The sequence below is a fragment of the Calonectris borealis genome, chromosome 1 (genome assembly GCF_964195595.1).
Source record: "Calonectris borealis chromosome 1, bCalBor7.hap1.2, whole genome shotgun sequence".
In the NCBI taxonomy this organism is placed as follows: Eukaryota; Metazoa; Chordata; class Aves; order Procellariiformes; family Procellariidae; genus Calonectris; species Calonectris borealis.
In genome coordinates this window covers 160,822,864-160,840,074 of record NC_134312.1, presented here as the reverse complement: position 1 = coordinate 160,840,074, position 17,211 = coordinate 160,822,864, and the positions used below count along the sequence as shown (strand labels likewise).

The 17,211-nt window shown below is 37.6% G+C and overlaps 2 protein-coding genes across 4 annotated transcripts in view; one reads left to right on the top strand and one right to left on the bottom strand.

Moving 5' to 3' along the window:
- Positions 1–17,211, top strand: part of UBAC2 (UBA domain containing 2) — a 103,144-nt gene that overhangs the window by 47,089 nt on the left and 38,844 nt on the right. The window lies entirely within an intron of this gene.
- Positions 316–11,238, bottom strand: LOC142075906 (G-protein coupled receptor 183-like). 2 transcript variants are annotated; one of them, XM_075138015.1, is made up of 2 exons: positions 7,448–8,841; positions 316–3,307 (listed from the first exon to the last, which is right to left on the bottom strand). In XM_075138015.1, exon 2 carries the CDS (start codon positions 3,268–3,270, stop codon positions 2,203–2,205), a length of 1,068 nt encoding a protein of 355 aa, XP_074994116.1. In that variant the 5' UTR covers positions 3,271–3,307; positions 7,448–8,841; the 3' UTR covers positions 316–2,202. The 2 variants fall into 2 exon arrangements, with proteins under 2 accessions (XP_074994116.1, XP_074994105.1); XM_075138004.1 differs by lacking the exon at positions 7,448–8,841 and adding an exon at positions 11,142–11,238 and having other exon boundaries at positions 317–3,307.

Genomic DNA, 17,211 nt, shown 5'->3' with positions numbered 1-17,211 from the left:
AGTTTGAGAATGTTGATGTGATTTAGAAACAAAGTAAATTTGAAAATAACAGAATTGCTCACGTGAGAAAATGGGGATAGAGAAAGATTTTCAATACAGATCTTCACTTTGTTTCCGCTTAGAAGATAATAGATATCTGCCTTATGTGGTGCTGTAATACATATTTGAGTTATAGTTTACAGCTAAATATAAAAAAGACTTCTTGCCTTTGAGGTTTTATAATCCCGGTTAGATGAAACGCATACCAAAAATAAAAAACCAGACACTAGTAGAATAAAATGAGCTTGTACTGGTGTCATGTTAATAATACATATGTTTTATTTCTACAGCTTCTAGGTATTCATGAGTGGTCTGTCTGTGGTTTTATCAAGTTATCATTTGCTTACTCCAATAGGAACAAATTCTTAAATAAAATTTTAAAATAGTTTATTAAAAAAGCTGACAAGAACAGAACTGCTATAGCATACAGAATTAAGTAGAACTTCTCCTGTTAAAAATTATTTTTCTTACTCCATTTTTCTGTAGTTGCATAGTGTCTTTTGTAGTTAGAAACTCAATTTTGACAATCTAAGTGGTATGAAATATAGGGTCTTTTGCATTTTCTTTCCCATAAGAAAGTAATTGTTAATTTAATGTTTCTGTACTGCTGTTCAGATATGACCCTTCCATGTTTGCAGGTAGGCGGAGGTCAACACGTGAGGAAGGAAGGAATTGCAAAGATGACAACTGTAACTATGTTTGTTTTACTTCCAGTACAGCCTCAATGCCAGAGAGATATAACTGCAATAAATAACATTTATTCTGACATCTGGCATAGCTTTTACCAGTAATTATCAGGCACTCTTTAATTTTCCTTTTCCATCACAACCTCATGGTGCAATTACCAAGTTGTGTTGGCAGGTGAAGGCATATTAATAAGATAGAAGACAAAAGAAAAGATGGGGAGCCAGGAATAAAGTAGGGAAGGAAACTGACACATGACGGAAGGGCACGACAGCAGGAACCCAGGGCTTGCATCCTGGACACTCAACTGGTATTGAGCCGATTCCAGCAGGATGTGTTTAAGTCATTTGGTCTCTTTGCTGGCCCAATTTCAGTGTGCCCAAAGGGATCCCAGATATGCTGTATGAAGGTGTGATGGGAACGCTTGTTCTTTCCCAGCCAATCCTGCTGTTCTCATTTATTGATCCCTCGGGTAAACAGCGCTTAAAAAGAGGTGGCCATCTCACACCATCAGAATTAACCCATTAATTTACTTTTTTGGTGGCTTCAACTATGAACATTTATTCCTGTTTCTAAAACGTTTGTCTTGTGTCCATGTCTGACTTCAGCAGAAGTTCTGAAGAACCCTGTATCACTGCTCTTTTAACTGAAACAGTGCAGTTTTCATAGTACAGTCTGTTGCTTCAACTGATTTTTTGTGTTTATAAATAATTTATATACAACCAGAGTAGAGACTCTTTATAAAACAGACTAGAAAGAAAAGTTCTCCTTTAGGAAAAGGAGTAAAGAGATAATACACCTTGCAAAGATGAGTGATTTAACATACAGGAGATATTCAGTGTTTGGGAGAACCAAAGAGTTCATTAACTTTTCATCTATTATATTTGACAATGTTAACTATGTGAATGGTCCAATAAGACATTCGTGCTCCAAATACTATAAAATGCAGTTTCGCCTCCAAAGGGCTATAAACTAAACACTTGTGATAGTCAAACGTGCACAGAAATTGTCCATTTTATCTCAAAGTTTGATTTCCGTTCCTTGTGTGACTTGGCTAACAAAACCATTGCTGTAATTCGAGCTCAGCTAGAGGTCTTGCAGTTTTCAGATGTTCTGGTTGTAGTCAGTCTGAATTGTAAGCTATTTGTGTTTGATCCTTTCTCAGACACCCAAACTGTGAATCGAGTCTTTGCTTGAGTTAATGACATCCAGGTACATATATGTGCCATATGGAATTCGAACATTCACAATGGCGCATATTTCCTGGAAAAAATAATGACATCAGTCAAAATGACACAGCTAGGAAATTATAATGCTGAGTTTTCCTGTGACAATTCTTTTTCAGTCCAACATCACTCCTTGATTTCCTGACATCCTGAGAAACAGAATCTTACTTAAGCTGCTGTACAGAGAGCACTAAGAGTTTTTACGGTGGACCCTGGATTTTTAAGCTTGCTCCACTGCAGTGTACTACAGACTTCATTTTTCAGGTAGCTTTCCATTGGAAGATTTTGCAAGTACCATCATTTGTGTTTCTCCCACATCACGTGAGCTTTCTTCGTGATGTGACCTGACAGCGCTTGAAATTGATACACTGACTTGTCGTCTCAGTATTTTCATTACAGTTCTCTTGTATCCTTTGCATGCAAAGAAATAGATGAAAGGATCTAGGCAGCAGTTAAAATTCATCAGAAACACGGTATAATGGAGTGACTTCTGGAAAATTTTCTTTTCAGTGCACGAGGGTTCATTCTGAAGCTTCTTAATCATGTGTTGTATGATTGCAACATGATAAGGGGTAAAGCAGATGATGAACACTATAATTACAAATATGATTGTATTGATGGCTTTTTTGTTTATCCCCGATTTTTCAGTCAGTGGATTTTCCTTGGCCGTTTGAAAAAGTTTGCAGCTAATTTGAGAGTAACAAAACAGTATAATCCCCAGGGGAATAAGGTACCCTACTAAACAGGCAGCAAGAAGTATAAATGGTAGATGTGCTATTTTTTCAAAGTTTGGATATTCCATACACGTAGTCCTTTCTTTTTCTTCCTGTGACATGGGTTGTATAAGTAAAGGGAAGGTTTGACTAAATACAAGAAACCAGATAAAGACACAAATGCCCTTGGCATATTTAATCCTTCTGATCTTGTATCGGAAGGGGTGGACAACAGCGAAAAACCTGTCAATGCTCAAACATGTCATGAAGTTTACGCCTGCGTAGGTGTTGATGTAGAACAAGAGAGCGGTTATTCGACATAATGCTTCTCCAAATGGCCAGTGAAATCCCAGGGCGTAGTAGGCTATCCTTGTAGGCAAGGCGATACAGAACAGGAGATCGGAGAAGACGAGATTTGTTGAATAGAGGGTAGTGGAGTTGATCTTCTTTCTGTTTTTAAAAATGACGGTGAGGGCAATGGTGTTTCCAAGCACCCCAAGAATTAAGATGGAGCTGTAGAAGACAGACAGTAGTATCCGTGCTGTTTCTTTGTGCTCATATAAGTCGCAGGTGGAACTGTTTGTCTGAGAAGCTGTGAAAGTGTCCATTTCTGTAACCACTGTGGTTGCAGGAAGCTCAGTGGACCTAACATGAAACAAAAACCAAAAGGGAACATTTTGTAATAAATGTAGATAAACTACTTCTGCCTAACAATGGCCAACCTCTGTTGCAAAAAGCAAGACTATAAAAAACTGAAATGAAACTTCACTATGGTGAAATACTTTTCAAGCCTCCATCCGAAAACAAACAAACAAAGAGATGGTTCTTTTTGACTTTTCTGGTTTGATCCCAATTCCTTCTCTGCTGAAAAAAATCAGATGCGGCAAAATAATAACCAGGGATGTAATGTATTTGGAAAGTGAAGTTTATAGATGGTCAGGAGGTGGGAGACTGTTTAAAGCAATCTGAGGGGAAAAAGAAGTCTGAAGAACATGATGAAGGATCATATGAAGTCCCCAGGGGTCAGACAAGCAGACAAAAATCTTTTAAACGTGTTTCAGTTAATTTTTAGGGAGTTTTTGTTTCTAACAATTCATGTTGTGATGGTTTAACTTGTTTAGAGAAACTAAATTTTTCCAGGGTTCTTATCATATTGGCATTATAATAATTCAGCTTGTTTAACACTGTTTTTAAGAACTGGCTTTTGCAATCTAATTCAAATATTGTTACATACATAAATTCTTAAGACTACTACTGTAGTCACTTTTTAGTGGTGCTGCAAAAGAGAGATAACCCAGCTGAAATATTTTACATGTTGTCAATTTAGTAGATTTTAGAAATTGTTTAACCCATATAGTCAGAAGTAGCATGGAAGAGCTGCAAAGTGGCAGTGATTTGGGGGACTTAAAAATATAAAAAATGATCCAGCAGAATTTCAGAAACGGAAGGGACCATCCTGTTGATATTGCTTTCCGTGCAAAATACTTCGTAGATGTGTTGTTACCTGACAGTTGCATAGTGTAAGCATAAATGTCAGAAAGGATGGGGCATCTAACATTACTCCTTGAGCAGCCTCTTAGAGGCACCATTTATGGATTAAAACAGCAGTCAAAACAAGATTGCTTCTACTTTAATGCAGAATACTATCTGGAGATAAAAGCTGTTGTAACCTGAGTTTTAAGTCCCTCTGGTACCTTTAGTTAAAATGTCTAGGTTATTTCTGAAGATCTGCCTTTCAACACACATTATTTACAAACAACTGTAGCCTGTTATACCTTAAAAAAGTCTTTCTGGAAAATACCTCTCAGTTTTAAGGGGTTTAAGCTACACATTTTAGAAAGTATTCATTATCCTTTTATTAACTTGTGAAAGCATTGAAATGTTAGTATCTTCTTTCATGTTTTGAGGAGATTGTCCTTCCTATTTCAGGTTGTTCACAATGAATGTACCTGCAACACATACTCTTATTATAAGCCAGTCTGATCAGACTTCTGGCTAGATTAGCAGGGGTGCATAAGGTTCTCTGTAAACAGTAAACCTGCGGATAAGGGATGATGTGTATTAAAATACATAAAGGAAGAAATTTAGCATTGAGGTAGTATATTAAGTCTACGTTTGCTGTGTTGCACAGGCAGTAGGAAAGACAGGTGAGTGATTTCGGACTGATAGATGTACAACGTTCTGATTCTTAGATAGCTGTGAAGTATGTCCCACGTGTCAAGAGGTGGAAATACTACATTCAGGGTTGGAAGTCAAATCTGAAGTGGGAGTTTTGTGGTTGAATAAGGAAATTAAACTGGTAAATAGCAACTCCAGCTGTAGTGCAGATTTAAGAATGTCTGTAATTTTGTATTAGTCAATTCTGCATCGTTCACAGTATCTTGGTATTAGTCTGTTTGATGATTGATTAATACAGTAGTTATTACCCTGAGGATAGTTCTGGTATACTTTCCTCCTGTTTTGTCTTTTCCCTTATAGAAGCGTGTAGGATGGCTCTTGTTTTACGTAAGACTGCTTTTTGCAGAAAATGGTGTGGGTTTGTGTAAGCACCTGGATAAGAGTCAGTGAGGTATTTTGTTTTGTTTCTCTTGTTTAAATGCTTCTGATTACTGTTCACCCTCCCAGCATGACATCTACCTTCTACTCATCATTTCCTTGAAATTTAGGTAGAATCAATTCTTTAAACATATGTAAGGAAGAATAATCTAAGATTTATGATAAACAGTTATATTGCAGTAACTAGCTGCAGCATATTAACTACATATTAATTTATTTTCACTGTAAAGTTTTAATAGTTCTGGTTCATACATAATGTGCATAATTGTCATGTCCATTCATTTGTCTTTCTATAAATGCTTGTGAAATGTAGAATATCTATTTTACAAACACATTTAACTATGGTTTAGGAAAAATTCCATGATTTCAGTGAATTTTTTTTTTTTTTTACTTCAAGAGTAGAATTTCATAAAATGCAGGTTACCTAATTTTGTGCTATCAAGTCGGATCTTTAATGTAATAAATTAACCTAGAACTTGTTGCTGCTCAAAATAGGATATTCACCCTTGCATAAAAGCATGGCTATATTGAGAAGGAGTCCTAGCTGAGAGAGAGTTTGCATCTATCCATGGTGCTGGCATGGATATACATGGGGAGCAGTTCTATGGCAGGACAAACTGGCCACAAACAGATGAGAAGAAAGCTAGAGGACCACAGCTCGTGGGCCTTCCAGGGCAGCATGCACGTCAGCTAAGCTGTGCTCCTTGACAGAGGATGTCAGCAGGCTCTTCTGCCTGCTGTGGGAATCAGCCCTGGGTGGGGAAAGTGTTTTTTGGTCCTCTGTTATCCCCAAAACATTGTTAATGTAGGCAGCACATTTTATAATACTCTAGATGAGTATTAGTATTTTCTCTATATGTAGGTATATATGGGCATTTTTGAGCAGTCACCATGGTGTCTAGGTGCTATATTACCTGACTATATTTCATTTAAAAAAAAAAATGAGATACTGTACCTGGTTGATAAAAGTTGATGATAAAGTTGCTACCATCTGACAACTTAATGCACATCACCTGAGCTATGGTAACTTCTTTGTACATTTGAGCTCTTACTGTTGTTGGATGAACTCCATTCACCTCAGCAGGTATTTCACCTTTTCTTGTCAATCTTGAACAGGGCTGCATTTAAAAAAAAAACTTTCTTCCTAAAAGATGTCTAGACTATTAAGTAAGACAAGACTTTTTTTTTTAATCCTATTCTTTGTGTCAGGTTGCTGTTTATTTCTTGGCAGCAATCCGTAGTGATCAGCTTATTATATATAAAAAGCATATGACATCTTCTGAATGTATCTGAAAAAACAAAAGCAGGCCCATTTTGCATACTTTTTGTGTGTTTTGCATTCTTGGAGCAAAATATGGAGAATGTTACCTTCTTACTGCTGCAAACCTCCGACTAGCTGGACTTGATTCTTACTGATTTTAATGAGCTGTGTGTTTGAATACCTTATGAGAACATGGCCATTTACTGTCCCAAATCCAGATGCACCTTTGAAGCTACCCTCTAGAATCACTACCAAAATGTTTGTTCTTCTAGGCTGTTGGATTAAATACCCCTCCCCAGTGGCTTTCTGAGTTTATTGATGATACTGTTTTGAAGTATATACTTGAAAAAAAGATAAAATTAATTTACCTTACCAATTTAATAATTCTAGAAAACATTGCCACAATTTTTTGGCATAGAGGTACATGCAAAATTTTAAGGCATGAAGTATTTAAAATTCCTGTCTTTGTATCGGTAGTGTAAAGAAGGCTGTTCAGGTTTTTATGTTTTCTGAGTCTGCAGACACACGATACTCAGTGACACAGACCACTTACTCATTTAATGTGACTTCCTGTATAATCCAGGTTATGTTATTATTTTAGTTATTTGTGTATGGATTCCACTAACTTTTCATTTAAAGCATATTTTCTAAAATTCTGTTTGGTCTTGATTTGGAGAACTAAAGAGAATGCGAATTAGCCATTTGTACTGTAGTTTTGGTCAAGCAACCTCCCTGTTAAAAAATGTGGGTGTCACTTATTTAAATTTCTCTGAAATTAATTTGCAATTGCTGGTTTTGTTGAGCCTTTCACCTTTATACAATCTCATGGTTTTGGCAATGCAAGGTGAACTTCTCAAATGTCTCACCACGAGGCAAAATAGTCCTGTGACGTCTGTTCTAACCCCAGCTTAGTCCCACACAGGAGATGGGGTTCCCCTTGTTATCGGTGTACGTGGAAGCATACTCACCGCTATGTCCCTGCTTTTTCTGCTCAGTTGATTAGGCATCCAAGATAGAGTTGTGTAGCATTGCCCTGGGAGCTTGTGAAGTTAGTTCACTGTGATCCTGGAGTACTTCTCAGATTCACTATGTCCTAGGATATCTCCAGTCTAGGGGCATGGCCATTGCTCTCGTGCTTCTACCTACATAAGGGAGGACCTTACACCTGGGAGAGTTTGAAATTAATTTTAATATTATGCTCAGGCTTGCAACCAGTTGCAGGTTGTTATTTATTGTTCTCTCACTTGCCATTTTCGAGTCTTAGCATTGTATTTGCTTTCCAAGCACCAATGGAAAAAAAGTTTTTCTTTAGCCAATTATTTACGAGATTTGTTAGTTAGCCAGCCTTTAGTCTATTCTGTGTGCTTTCCTGATGTTTGACAGCAACAGTATCCACATGGGGGAAAAAATCACAGTACCGTGTCAAGCTGCTTACAAAACTAGCGTGTCTGTAATCTGTGCAGGTGCCTTTCTAAGCCAATTCTGTAATCTCATCAAAGAAGAAAAATAAGTTGTTTCAGGAGATTGGTCTTCTGTGAAAACGTTTGACTGGCATTATTCATTTGTTTTACATTTATACTGCAGTATGGAAGAGCCCAGCTCCGAGTGGAGTTCCCACTGCAAAAGCTGTTTGATGAACAGAATGGTGGCTCCAGTCTGGAAGTACTGTGTAATCCAAAGCCCTGGTTCATAGAGATGTTCATATATGATGAGCTTTGTATGTAGTATCGTAACGTGACATACCTTTAACTATTAACAAGCATGGACTTAAGCCATGAGCCAGCAATTGTAGCGTTGCAACCTTATATTACATGGGTTTGGATTATGTGCAAGCAGTAATACAAAGCACTCTCTTGTGCTAAATGAGTTTTCTTCTTGTTCTCATCTTCTGCTTTTGGATGGAGCACCATCTGTCTTTTCAGCAGAACAGGGAACATGTAGAAGGCTTTAACTGTGTATTGTAATCTAATGTGTGATTTGTCTGTTTCTCTTCATAATTTTCGTTCTTTGGAGATGAATCCCTGGTCCATCTGTCCAGTAGCTAATTTAAGAGGGATACTAATTAAATTCTTAGAAAGACACGGCGGAGCATTAGAGAAATCTCTCCTGACTCTATACATAGTATGGTTTAGTCAGTTTGAGATGGACAATATTTCTTTAACAAACAGTATTGGGGAATAACATTGTTTATGTATGCTTAAAGAGTATAAATGATTTAAAAGGAATGGTCGGGAAAGAGACTTCTCTTCCTCTGCAATGCCTGACCTGAGGATTTACTGAGCTTACAGTCCTCTGTAGGTGTAAGCTGGGTAAGTCTTACAGAGTTTAAAAACAGTAGAAGGTGGGAAATACGCAGTGCTGTGGTTATGTAGATTTAATTTTTTCCTTAATCTCTAAAATTAATCATTTTCTGTTGACCAGTCATATTTACTGTTTGAATTTCTAATTTACCATACAAGTGATCTTCATTGTAGAGTGTATTCTCTGTTTGAGAAAAAGACTTGATTCAATTAAGTTACATATGTTAAAAAGTGTGCATGCTAAGTTGCATAGTAGAACGCCTTGTTAATATAGAAAGAACGTATGCCTAAGGTACATATATCTAGGTGTATGCATTGGCAGCTTGGGAACTACACGTGGTTTAATGAAAGCTGAGGCAAGAGACAGGCGTGTCCTAAAGCTTCCTGTTTCTTTCTAATACTTTTAACACTCATACGCTTCTAGTGCATTATGTTAATTTACGTTTTTTCAAAAGCTGTTGAGTTTTGTGTCCTAAATGACAACGAGTATGCCTAATGACGTGAAGACTGACTCCTCAGGTCGCAACCCACAGCTAATTTTGGTGAGATAGTTTCCAGGCTAGTGCTTTTATTCTTCCTTGGTCTAAACCCAGATCTGTTGGAGTACTAAAGCCAAACTTGTAAGCCACACGTCAGAGAACCCCAAGTATGCATTTCATGAATGCAATTGTCTTAATGATGACTATGAAGAATTATAATATTCTTCAAGTGCTTAACAGAGTTTGCAGATGCACACACTGTGGGATCTTTATGGTCCCGCTTTTATCTATTACTATAGATTTTGCAAAGTTCTATGACAGTTATATTTGGTGCTCAAAAATAATAGACGCTACAGTAAGCAAAAGGGAAATAAAGAAGTTGAGTTGAAATGCTGCATAACTTGTTAAAAAAAAAAGTGGAAGTAATTTGAAGTGTACATGTCTCGCTCTTATCTGTTGGATCTCTCTTTCCAAATGTGATCCATCCAATGAAAAGTATCTAACATAAGTCTAACATAAATCAGCTCTGCCGAAGATGCATGTTAATGCGCAAAGCCGTGCTGATGCTGAGATGATTAACCTCCCTTCAGTTTACTTGCCTAAGTATACTAAACGTAAAAAGGAGAGAGCCTAAAATATAGCAAATTAACAAAATAAAAACCTGAGCCACTGACAATTACATTCCTGCAAGGAGAAGAAAAAAGGGGTCAAATAACAATTTGTATTTTAGTACTAGAAAACAAACATACCTTCTATATGATTTTTTTTTCCCCCCTGGGTGATATGGAACCTGTACAGGTACAGCCTTTAATTTTAGGAATTACAACTTCAGAACTCTAGCTTAAACTTACTATTCATTACATGTATACATACTCCTCAATCTTTCAAACAGGAAGGGATGAGATTTGAGCTCTTAAAGGCTAATCGCCAGGTAAGTTTTCATTTTCCTTGTCTCTTCAGGAGGAGCCATGAAAATGTTAGACAGACCTCTTGTATTCTGTGCTCAAAGGCAAGCATGCCGTCTCTATTTTTTAAGATAAATGATAGCTGAGTTATTGTCTGTTGAACAGTCTATCTTGTTTTGCCAGTATAATAGGAAAAATGGAGACTTTTAAATTGGGAAGATGTGTAAAAATCATATCATTTGTAGTATTTCTTTAGCTTTGTGACATGAAGATCAGTAATAAGGAGAAAGATGTTTGGTGATTGCGATTGAGAAAAAGAATTCCTTCTAAAATCTTTGAAAGAAATGCGTGTAGAAGGTGAAAGAGGAATTAACTCATAAAACTTTGAATTCTTAAAATGTTCTGTTGCAATATTTAGATGTGAGAAGAGTGACTGAGGAGTTCTTGAGCTGATAATAAAGGCTGTTTCATAGACGAGGAGCACATGTGATAGAGCAAGCTATGTATTCATGACCATAGTACGGATTTGTTTTAAGGCTCTCTCCTACTATTAAAGTGTTCTGCAAGGTTCAGTGAATGACTTAAGAACTGCAGTGCTTCCCTTACTACTTGTACAGTAGTTATTTCTGCATTAGTATAAATTAAATTACTATTGCTAAAAAAATTGTCTAAGCTAATGCAGTATCAAATGGTTGTCAAAAGGCTGTATTATAAGAAAGGACTTGAAATAACTTGTTGATGCTGTGGGTCAACAAATCCTTTAAATAAAAATTAACTGGCAGCATATTAATATGTGAACACAAAATATCACAGAATTTCTTCCACGACCCTTGTCTCTCCCATCCAAAGATCATTTATCCTTCCTACCACATGAAATTACTCAGTATAATGCAAAAAAAAAAAAAATCTTTCTGGAATTTTTTGCTGTTGTTCAGTGAAAAAAAAAATTTTTTTAAGTTAGTTCTTTTCTGTACTTACATATCGGAAGCTTCTTGGATCCTCTGAGCAGTTAAGGGCATTAGCAGGATGGCTTGACTGCAAAAGTTTACCCTTGCACATTGTTTTCAAGAGTGATTACGTGAGTCTCTTTTGTGGGAGGGGAAGGTTTTTTCAAGTGCTTAAAAAAAAACCCTGTTTGTACGCTGGTCTTGATTTGCTGCCTACTGTTTTATGGGATGTGAAAGCATCTATTTTTAATCCTTTTACAATTAGTCTGTTCAAAGACAGTAATTAGAAACAACCCTCCCGCCTCCCCCCTGAAGTTACGCATTACTGACTTTCATAGAAGGGACTTTACCCAGAGGTTTACTTGACTAATTGTTGACCAGCTAAAATCCCTGAGTGAAAAACTTTGTTTATATGCCATTTGCATTTAAAAATAACTTAAATTTAGTTTGTGGCAAAAAGCTGTACGATCAGTACACGCTTTAAAATTGCTTCTTACTGATCAGATCTGACGCAGCACAAGAAAACCTCAGAATTGAGGCATACTGAGATGCTGTGTAAAAACAGGCATCTCGACAGCCCGTGTACATCCCCAGCACTGTTTTAGTATCGTAATGATGAGGCTTTACAGAAATGCCCTTTGAAAATATGTGAGGGAGTTGAAGAACTCTGGTGGTTTGAAAGATTAATGAGGATGTGTGCCTTTGTAAGCTGTTTGTTGCATTCTGAGCAAGGATAATAATAATAATAATGGTAATAATAATACACATGAAAGATAAATACATTAAAGATAAATAGCTTTTAAAAACAAATCTGATTTCCCTAAAATGGTATTGATAAGAATGGGTGGCTAAGGAATAGGAAAGGAATGAGATGTCAAATTGTGAGGTAACCCCTTTTTACCTGGAATAACCTTGTTTCTGGGTAAAGACCGTTGATCTAAGAGTTAAATTGTGTGTTTGGTAAGAAGGTTTTGGAGATCAGAGATAGATGGAAAATCCTGTCATTTGCTGTTAGAGGCTGTGGTTGAGAGTTAACTGGGATTTCCCCCCAAAACTCATACTGATCGTTCATGACTGCAAAGGACTATTTATCTTTAAAGTGGCCTCATTTAGTGGCCTGATTTTAAAGAACCAGCAAGTAGGCGTGGTGATGCTATTTTTGGCGGGTCCAACCCATGCAGAGGGTGGAATGCCTCTTTAGAAACGCTAGGGCTGTGTTCATGGCACAAGCGTTGGTTGACATTGCAGCGTTGGAGGTGTGCAGAGATACGATCTCAACTAATATGTCCATCTCATCGGAAAGCCTAAAGTAAATGCAGATCTAATGACAAAGTTAAACTTTACTAAGGGTGCCTTGTTTTATGGATAATGTTCTTGCTACGGCAGAATGAAATAGAGCCGTGTGAGTTACTTTTGTGCCCACTTGGAGCATTTAGTTGGCACTATACATTGATTTTTTTGGTGCTGAACTTCCAGTGCAGACATGGCGTGATTCCCCTTGGATGCCAGGGAGCTGAAGGGCTCAATCTAGAGCTTTCAGCTCCTCAGTTTTTATAGGGCATTTATCTTCTAACACCAGATTCAGAAAGTCTTTGAGAGAACTTACTGGTCGTATTCTGATTTTTTTCCTTTCTTGTTTTTGAATTATTTTTTAATTATTCAGCTTCATCACAGAGTAGAATCTCTTTAGATGAAGTAAGGAGAATTAAAGACCGTTTAAAGAGAAATTGCACCGGGAACTTGCTTCATATGTACACAAAGTAATACTGCAATGTGGTTCCCTGTCCAGCAGCAAAAATACGTGGTAGAAATGGGAAATTTTGAGATACACAGGCATGTAGTAGTCTTTGCTCGAGGGCTGACATTAGTACTAGAGCTTCATATTAAAGGAAATGTTTATTGCAAAGTCTTACCATTATAAAATAACGCCAATATGTGTTTCCTGCTCTGATCTGATAAAATATTGCCTTCCTTTGATTAAGATGCGTTACTAGATTGTACCCGTTGAGTCCCACTGATGTATTAGCTACCAGTCCAGCCTAGCATGATGTGATGTTAATTGCTTGAGCTAAACGATACAGGTTGCATTCTTTCACTCACTATTTATCCTTCTAGCTATTGGTTTTCTGTTCTTATAGCTGCTGTTTCTCCAATACCCGTTTGACTGTCCCAGGGTTTGAACATTTAAACCACATGGCACATATCGAAAAGTGTGATATATGTTTCGTGTTACCATTTGTGTGCAAAAGCTTACTGTTTTGCTTTTGGCATGCGAGGAGAGTAACATGTAAATTAATATACTAATTTGTTACTTTCGGAGACATCAAAGCAGTGCAGTTAATATTTTGACCAGTATGTTATAATGCCTGTGATGATTTATTTTCTGTCTGCTTACTTAGTCCCTACTCTATTTGAGCAGTTTACAAATGGTACTGGATTTAGCTTTACAATTCCATATCTAAAGAGCTACTACCCAAGGTAAGAAATTACTTCTGAATTACACAGGGTGTTTATGGATCAACCAGAAAATGAATCCAGCCAGCCTGTTTCTTAACTGCAAAACTGCCTTTCCTTCCAAAACTGACTCATTTTGTTTTCTGGGAGACAGGTCAGGTGTCTGGAACTAACCTGTAGCTGAATCCTGTCCTTTTTTGTGGACAGACATGATTTCTCAAGTGACTTGAGTTAGAGGAATAGTAAATGATGACTCACCAGTGAGTCATGGTAACTCTGCAGAGGACAAATAAAATGTGTTCGGTTAATCTAGATGAAGAAGAAGAAATTAAGCACCCAAGCTTAGATGAACTTAGGACATTAAAAATTTCAGTACAGCTGTTGAACTGTACCTCCAGGACAAAACACTCTGCCATCTAAATCCCTTCAGTATTTTCTCATGCCTCCATATGTCTTCTGCCTAGCTCCAGTTTCTGTGCCAGATTTAGCCAAGTATGAGATTCAGTGGGTGCCCCTGCCTTTTAGAAAGGTGCAACCTCCTCTCTCTGGCTGAACTCAAATTCTGGTTTGGTTGGTATGATCAGTCATGAAAGCAAAGCTACCTGGTAGGCTGTCATCATCAATCACTTGCTGCAGACATCTGATGCGGAGCAGCAACTGTCAGTGGGTAAGCATGGGTAACTAACTCTGTAACACCTAGTTGACATTAATAACTTATCAGTTAAGGATAAATAGTTGTCCCTGTGATACTGTACTCATTTGTGGCACAGGATTTGGCCAGCCTTTCCTATACCGCTCCATCAGTTTCATCTGTATCTCCATACTTTGGCCTTCACATGAATGGCAGCATGCTAATCGTATATTAAATAAAGGACAGGGGCCTTGATTTAAAAAAAAAAAATTAAAAATTATCTTCATAGTGCTATAAGCTGAATAATTCTTTGATGGTCTGCAGTAATTGCTTGCCTGAGGGCAGTACATTGTGAATGCCTAACTGAAGAAATTTTATGTTGTATATTGCAGCAGGCTGGTAGAATAGAAATGGTCAGGTACCGTAAGTCAGCTTGCACAACAAAGGTTGAGGGGAGATAGGATTAACTGATCTTTTTAGAAAAAGCTAAAGAATAATGATTAGCATCTTATTAATGATGAATAAATTAAAACCAAAATTGGAAGAAAGATTCTAGCCAGCAGAAGAAGAAAGGTCTGGATTAGCTCACCAATGGGAAGGGAGAGGAACTTGAACCTGGTTTAGAATGGAGCTGAGCAGTTTTCAGAATAAATTGCTGGATAGTCTTGGCATTAAAAACTAAAACTTTTTTTAGGAGAGGTAGGTGTCTGACTTCGGTCTTCATGAGGGGATTGCAAAGTGTTCGGTTGGTTGATTTGTTGGTCTCATATTTTAATGAACCCAAAGTTGCAGTGGTTCTGCTGAGATATCCATGGACAGGAGGAACCTTTCTTTTCCCCTCAAGATGTACAACTTAAAGTTTTGTCTTGGTGGTTTTTTGCCGCTTTCTTCCTGCATTCCTGTGAAATATTGGCGGTTAGATACCTGAGTATTGGGTAACGTATCCTAATGCTTTTGCTGGTTTTGAGAGGCCTCAGGCACTGGGGTGTCCTGCTCATGTGTAGTGAAAGGGTTGGATGCAACAGGTGGTTCCTTTGAATCCTGGGCTCCATCAGGCAGAGGATCCCAACTATCAAGGGTGGTCATATTCCAGGGAATTACCTAATTTTAAGGAAAGTTATTGAGAATGTTTAACATTTTCAGAATAAAGTCTGGCACCTTAAGTGTAATATGGCAGTGTCTGGACAGCCTGTAGGAACGCAGAGCACTGAAGTAACTTAGTAACTTGAATTACAGGCACGCTGTTTACATGCTCTGTATTATCTGCAGCTGCTTTTATAACTGATATTTTTAGTCCCCCAAAAAATACGTGGTTGTGAATTTGTCACGTTAATGTTTTTATGAAGAACTTAAATGAAGAAGAATACAGTACCACCGTTAGTAAGTGTAGTGAGTCATTCTGAATAAAATAACAGGTTATTTCTGCAAGTTTAATCCCGCAGAACCTCCATTGACAACAGCAGAAATTTTTGCAGAAGTAACATTTAGCATTCTACCCATTTGTTCATACATTTCAGTACCATTTTTCCTGTATTTTGTGCATATATTTACTAATGTTAAAATGTTTTATTGTAATCTGCATTTAATATTCATCCTTTTAAACTTTAAGTAGCATGTTTCTCTTATGAGAAGTACTAGCCCCTGATTCTTTCTTCTCTGCCAGTAGTTTCTACATCTCTGGTTTATTTTTTCAAGGTTATTTTTTCTTCAAGTTGTTTTCTTCTCTGTGCAAAACCAATCTTATCATTTCAGACGATGTAGAATGTTCCCATCTGGTCTGCTGTGTTTCTTTTTCACTGCAAACATTGAAATTTAACCTGCTCTTCGAAATGAGGATATAATTGTTGTAGAGCCTGCTATTACAGTACACCTTTGGGATGGACATGGTGTCCATATAGAGTGTTCAAACTCTAGATTTTAATCTTTCAGGTTTTAGAGTTTTCTGTTTTGTTTGAAAATTTTATTTTCTAACCCACATGACTGAAATTAACTTCCTAACATGAAGTGGGCATAAACTCAGTTTAGAGTCAGCGTGTATTTGTGTCTATGGCCCTTCTTTGCACACAGACATCTCAAGTTTCTAGCAGAAGTTAATCATGGCACTTGAAAGGATGTTCCTGATATTCTTATAGTATAATGAACAAAGGGCCAGAACAAAAGGGCCTTTTCTCTCTGGAAAAGGAGAGAAAGTAGAGGAAAGGAGATTAAAAGGGATGAGGGGAAAAACAAAAATAAGAGGAAAAGAGAGAAGTGAAGGAAAAGAGAGAATTGAAGTAGTCCTTCAATGCGAGTATGTGTTCCACTTGTAGATGTTGAATCTGACTATATGTTACCAAAAAATTAATTAACATAATTAAAAGAGTTAAGAACCAGTCCTTTTATATACAGTACATGGATGGATGTTTGTACCTGTCTAGCGAAATACAGGAACAGAAATGCCTCCAGTGATTATGAGCTTCAGGAACAAGGCTTTGATTATTCACAGAATAATAGAGTAGTTTAGGTTTGACAGGACCTCTGGCAGGCATCTAATTCAACCCTGGGTTCAAACCATGTCCAACAAGAACAAGTTACTTAGGGCTGTGTGTCCAGGCTGTATCTCTGAGATGGAGATTCTAGCTCCGGGCAACCTGGTGTACGGTACTGGACCATCATTACTCCCCGCTGGACTTGCCCCAGTATAGCAATGCCTTTCTTGAAGCAAGGAGCCTAAAAGCAGACACCATGATTCAGGTTCGGGCTCAGAACTGCTGAGCAATCACTTCTCTTGGCCTGGTGGCTACGCGCTTGATAATGCAGCCCTGTATGCGATTGACCCTTCCTGCAAGGGCGAGCTGCTGATTAACATTCAAAGGATTCTCCAGCTCCTTCTCTGCAAATCTGTTTTCTAGCCAGTCTGTACCGTTGCACAGGGTTATTCCAACCCAGGTGGAAGACTCTGCAGTTGCTTTTGTTTAACTCCACAAGGTTCCTGTCAGCCCACTTCTCCAGCCCATCAAGGAGTATCTGAATGTGG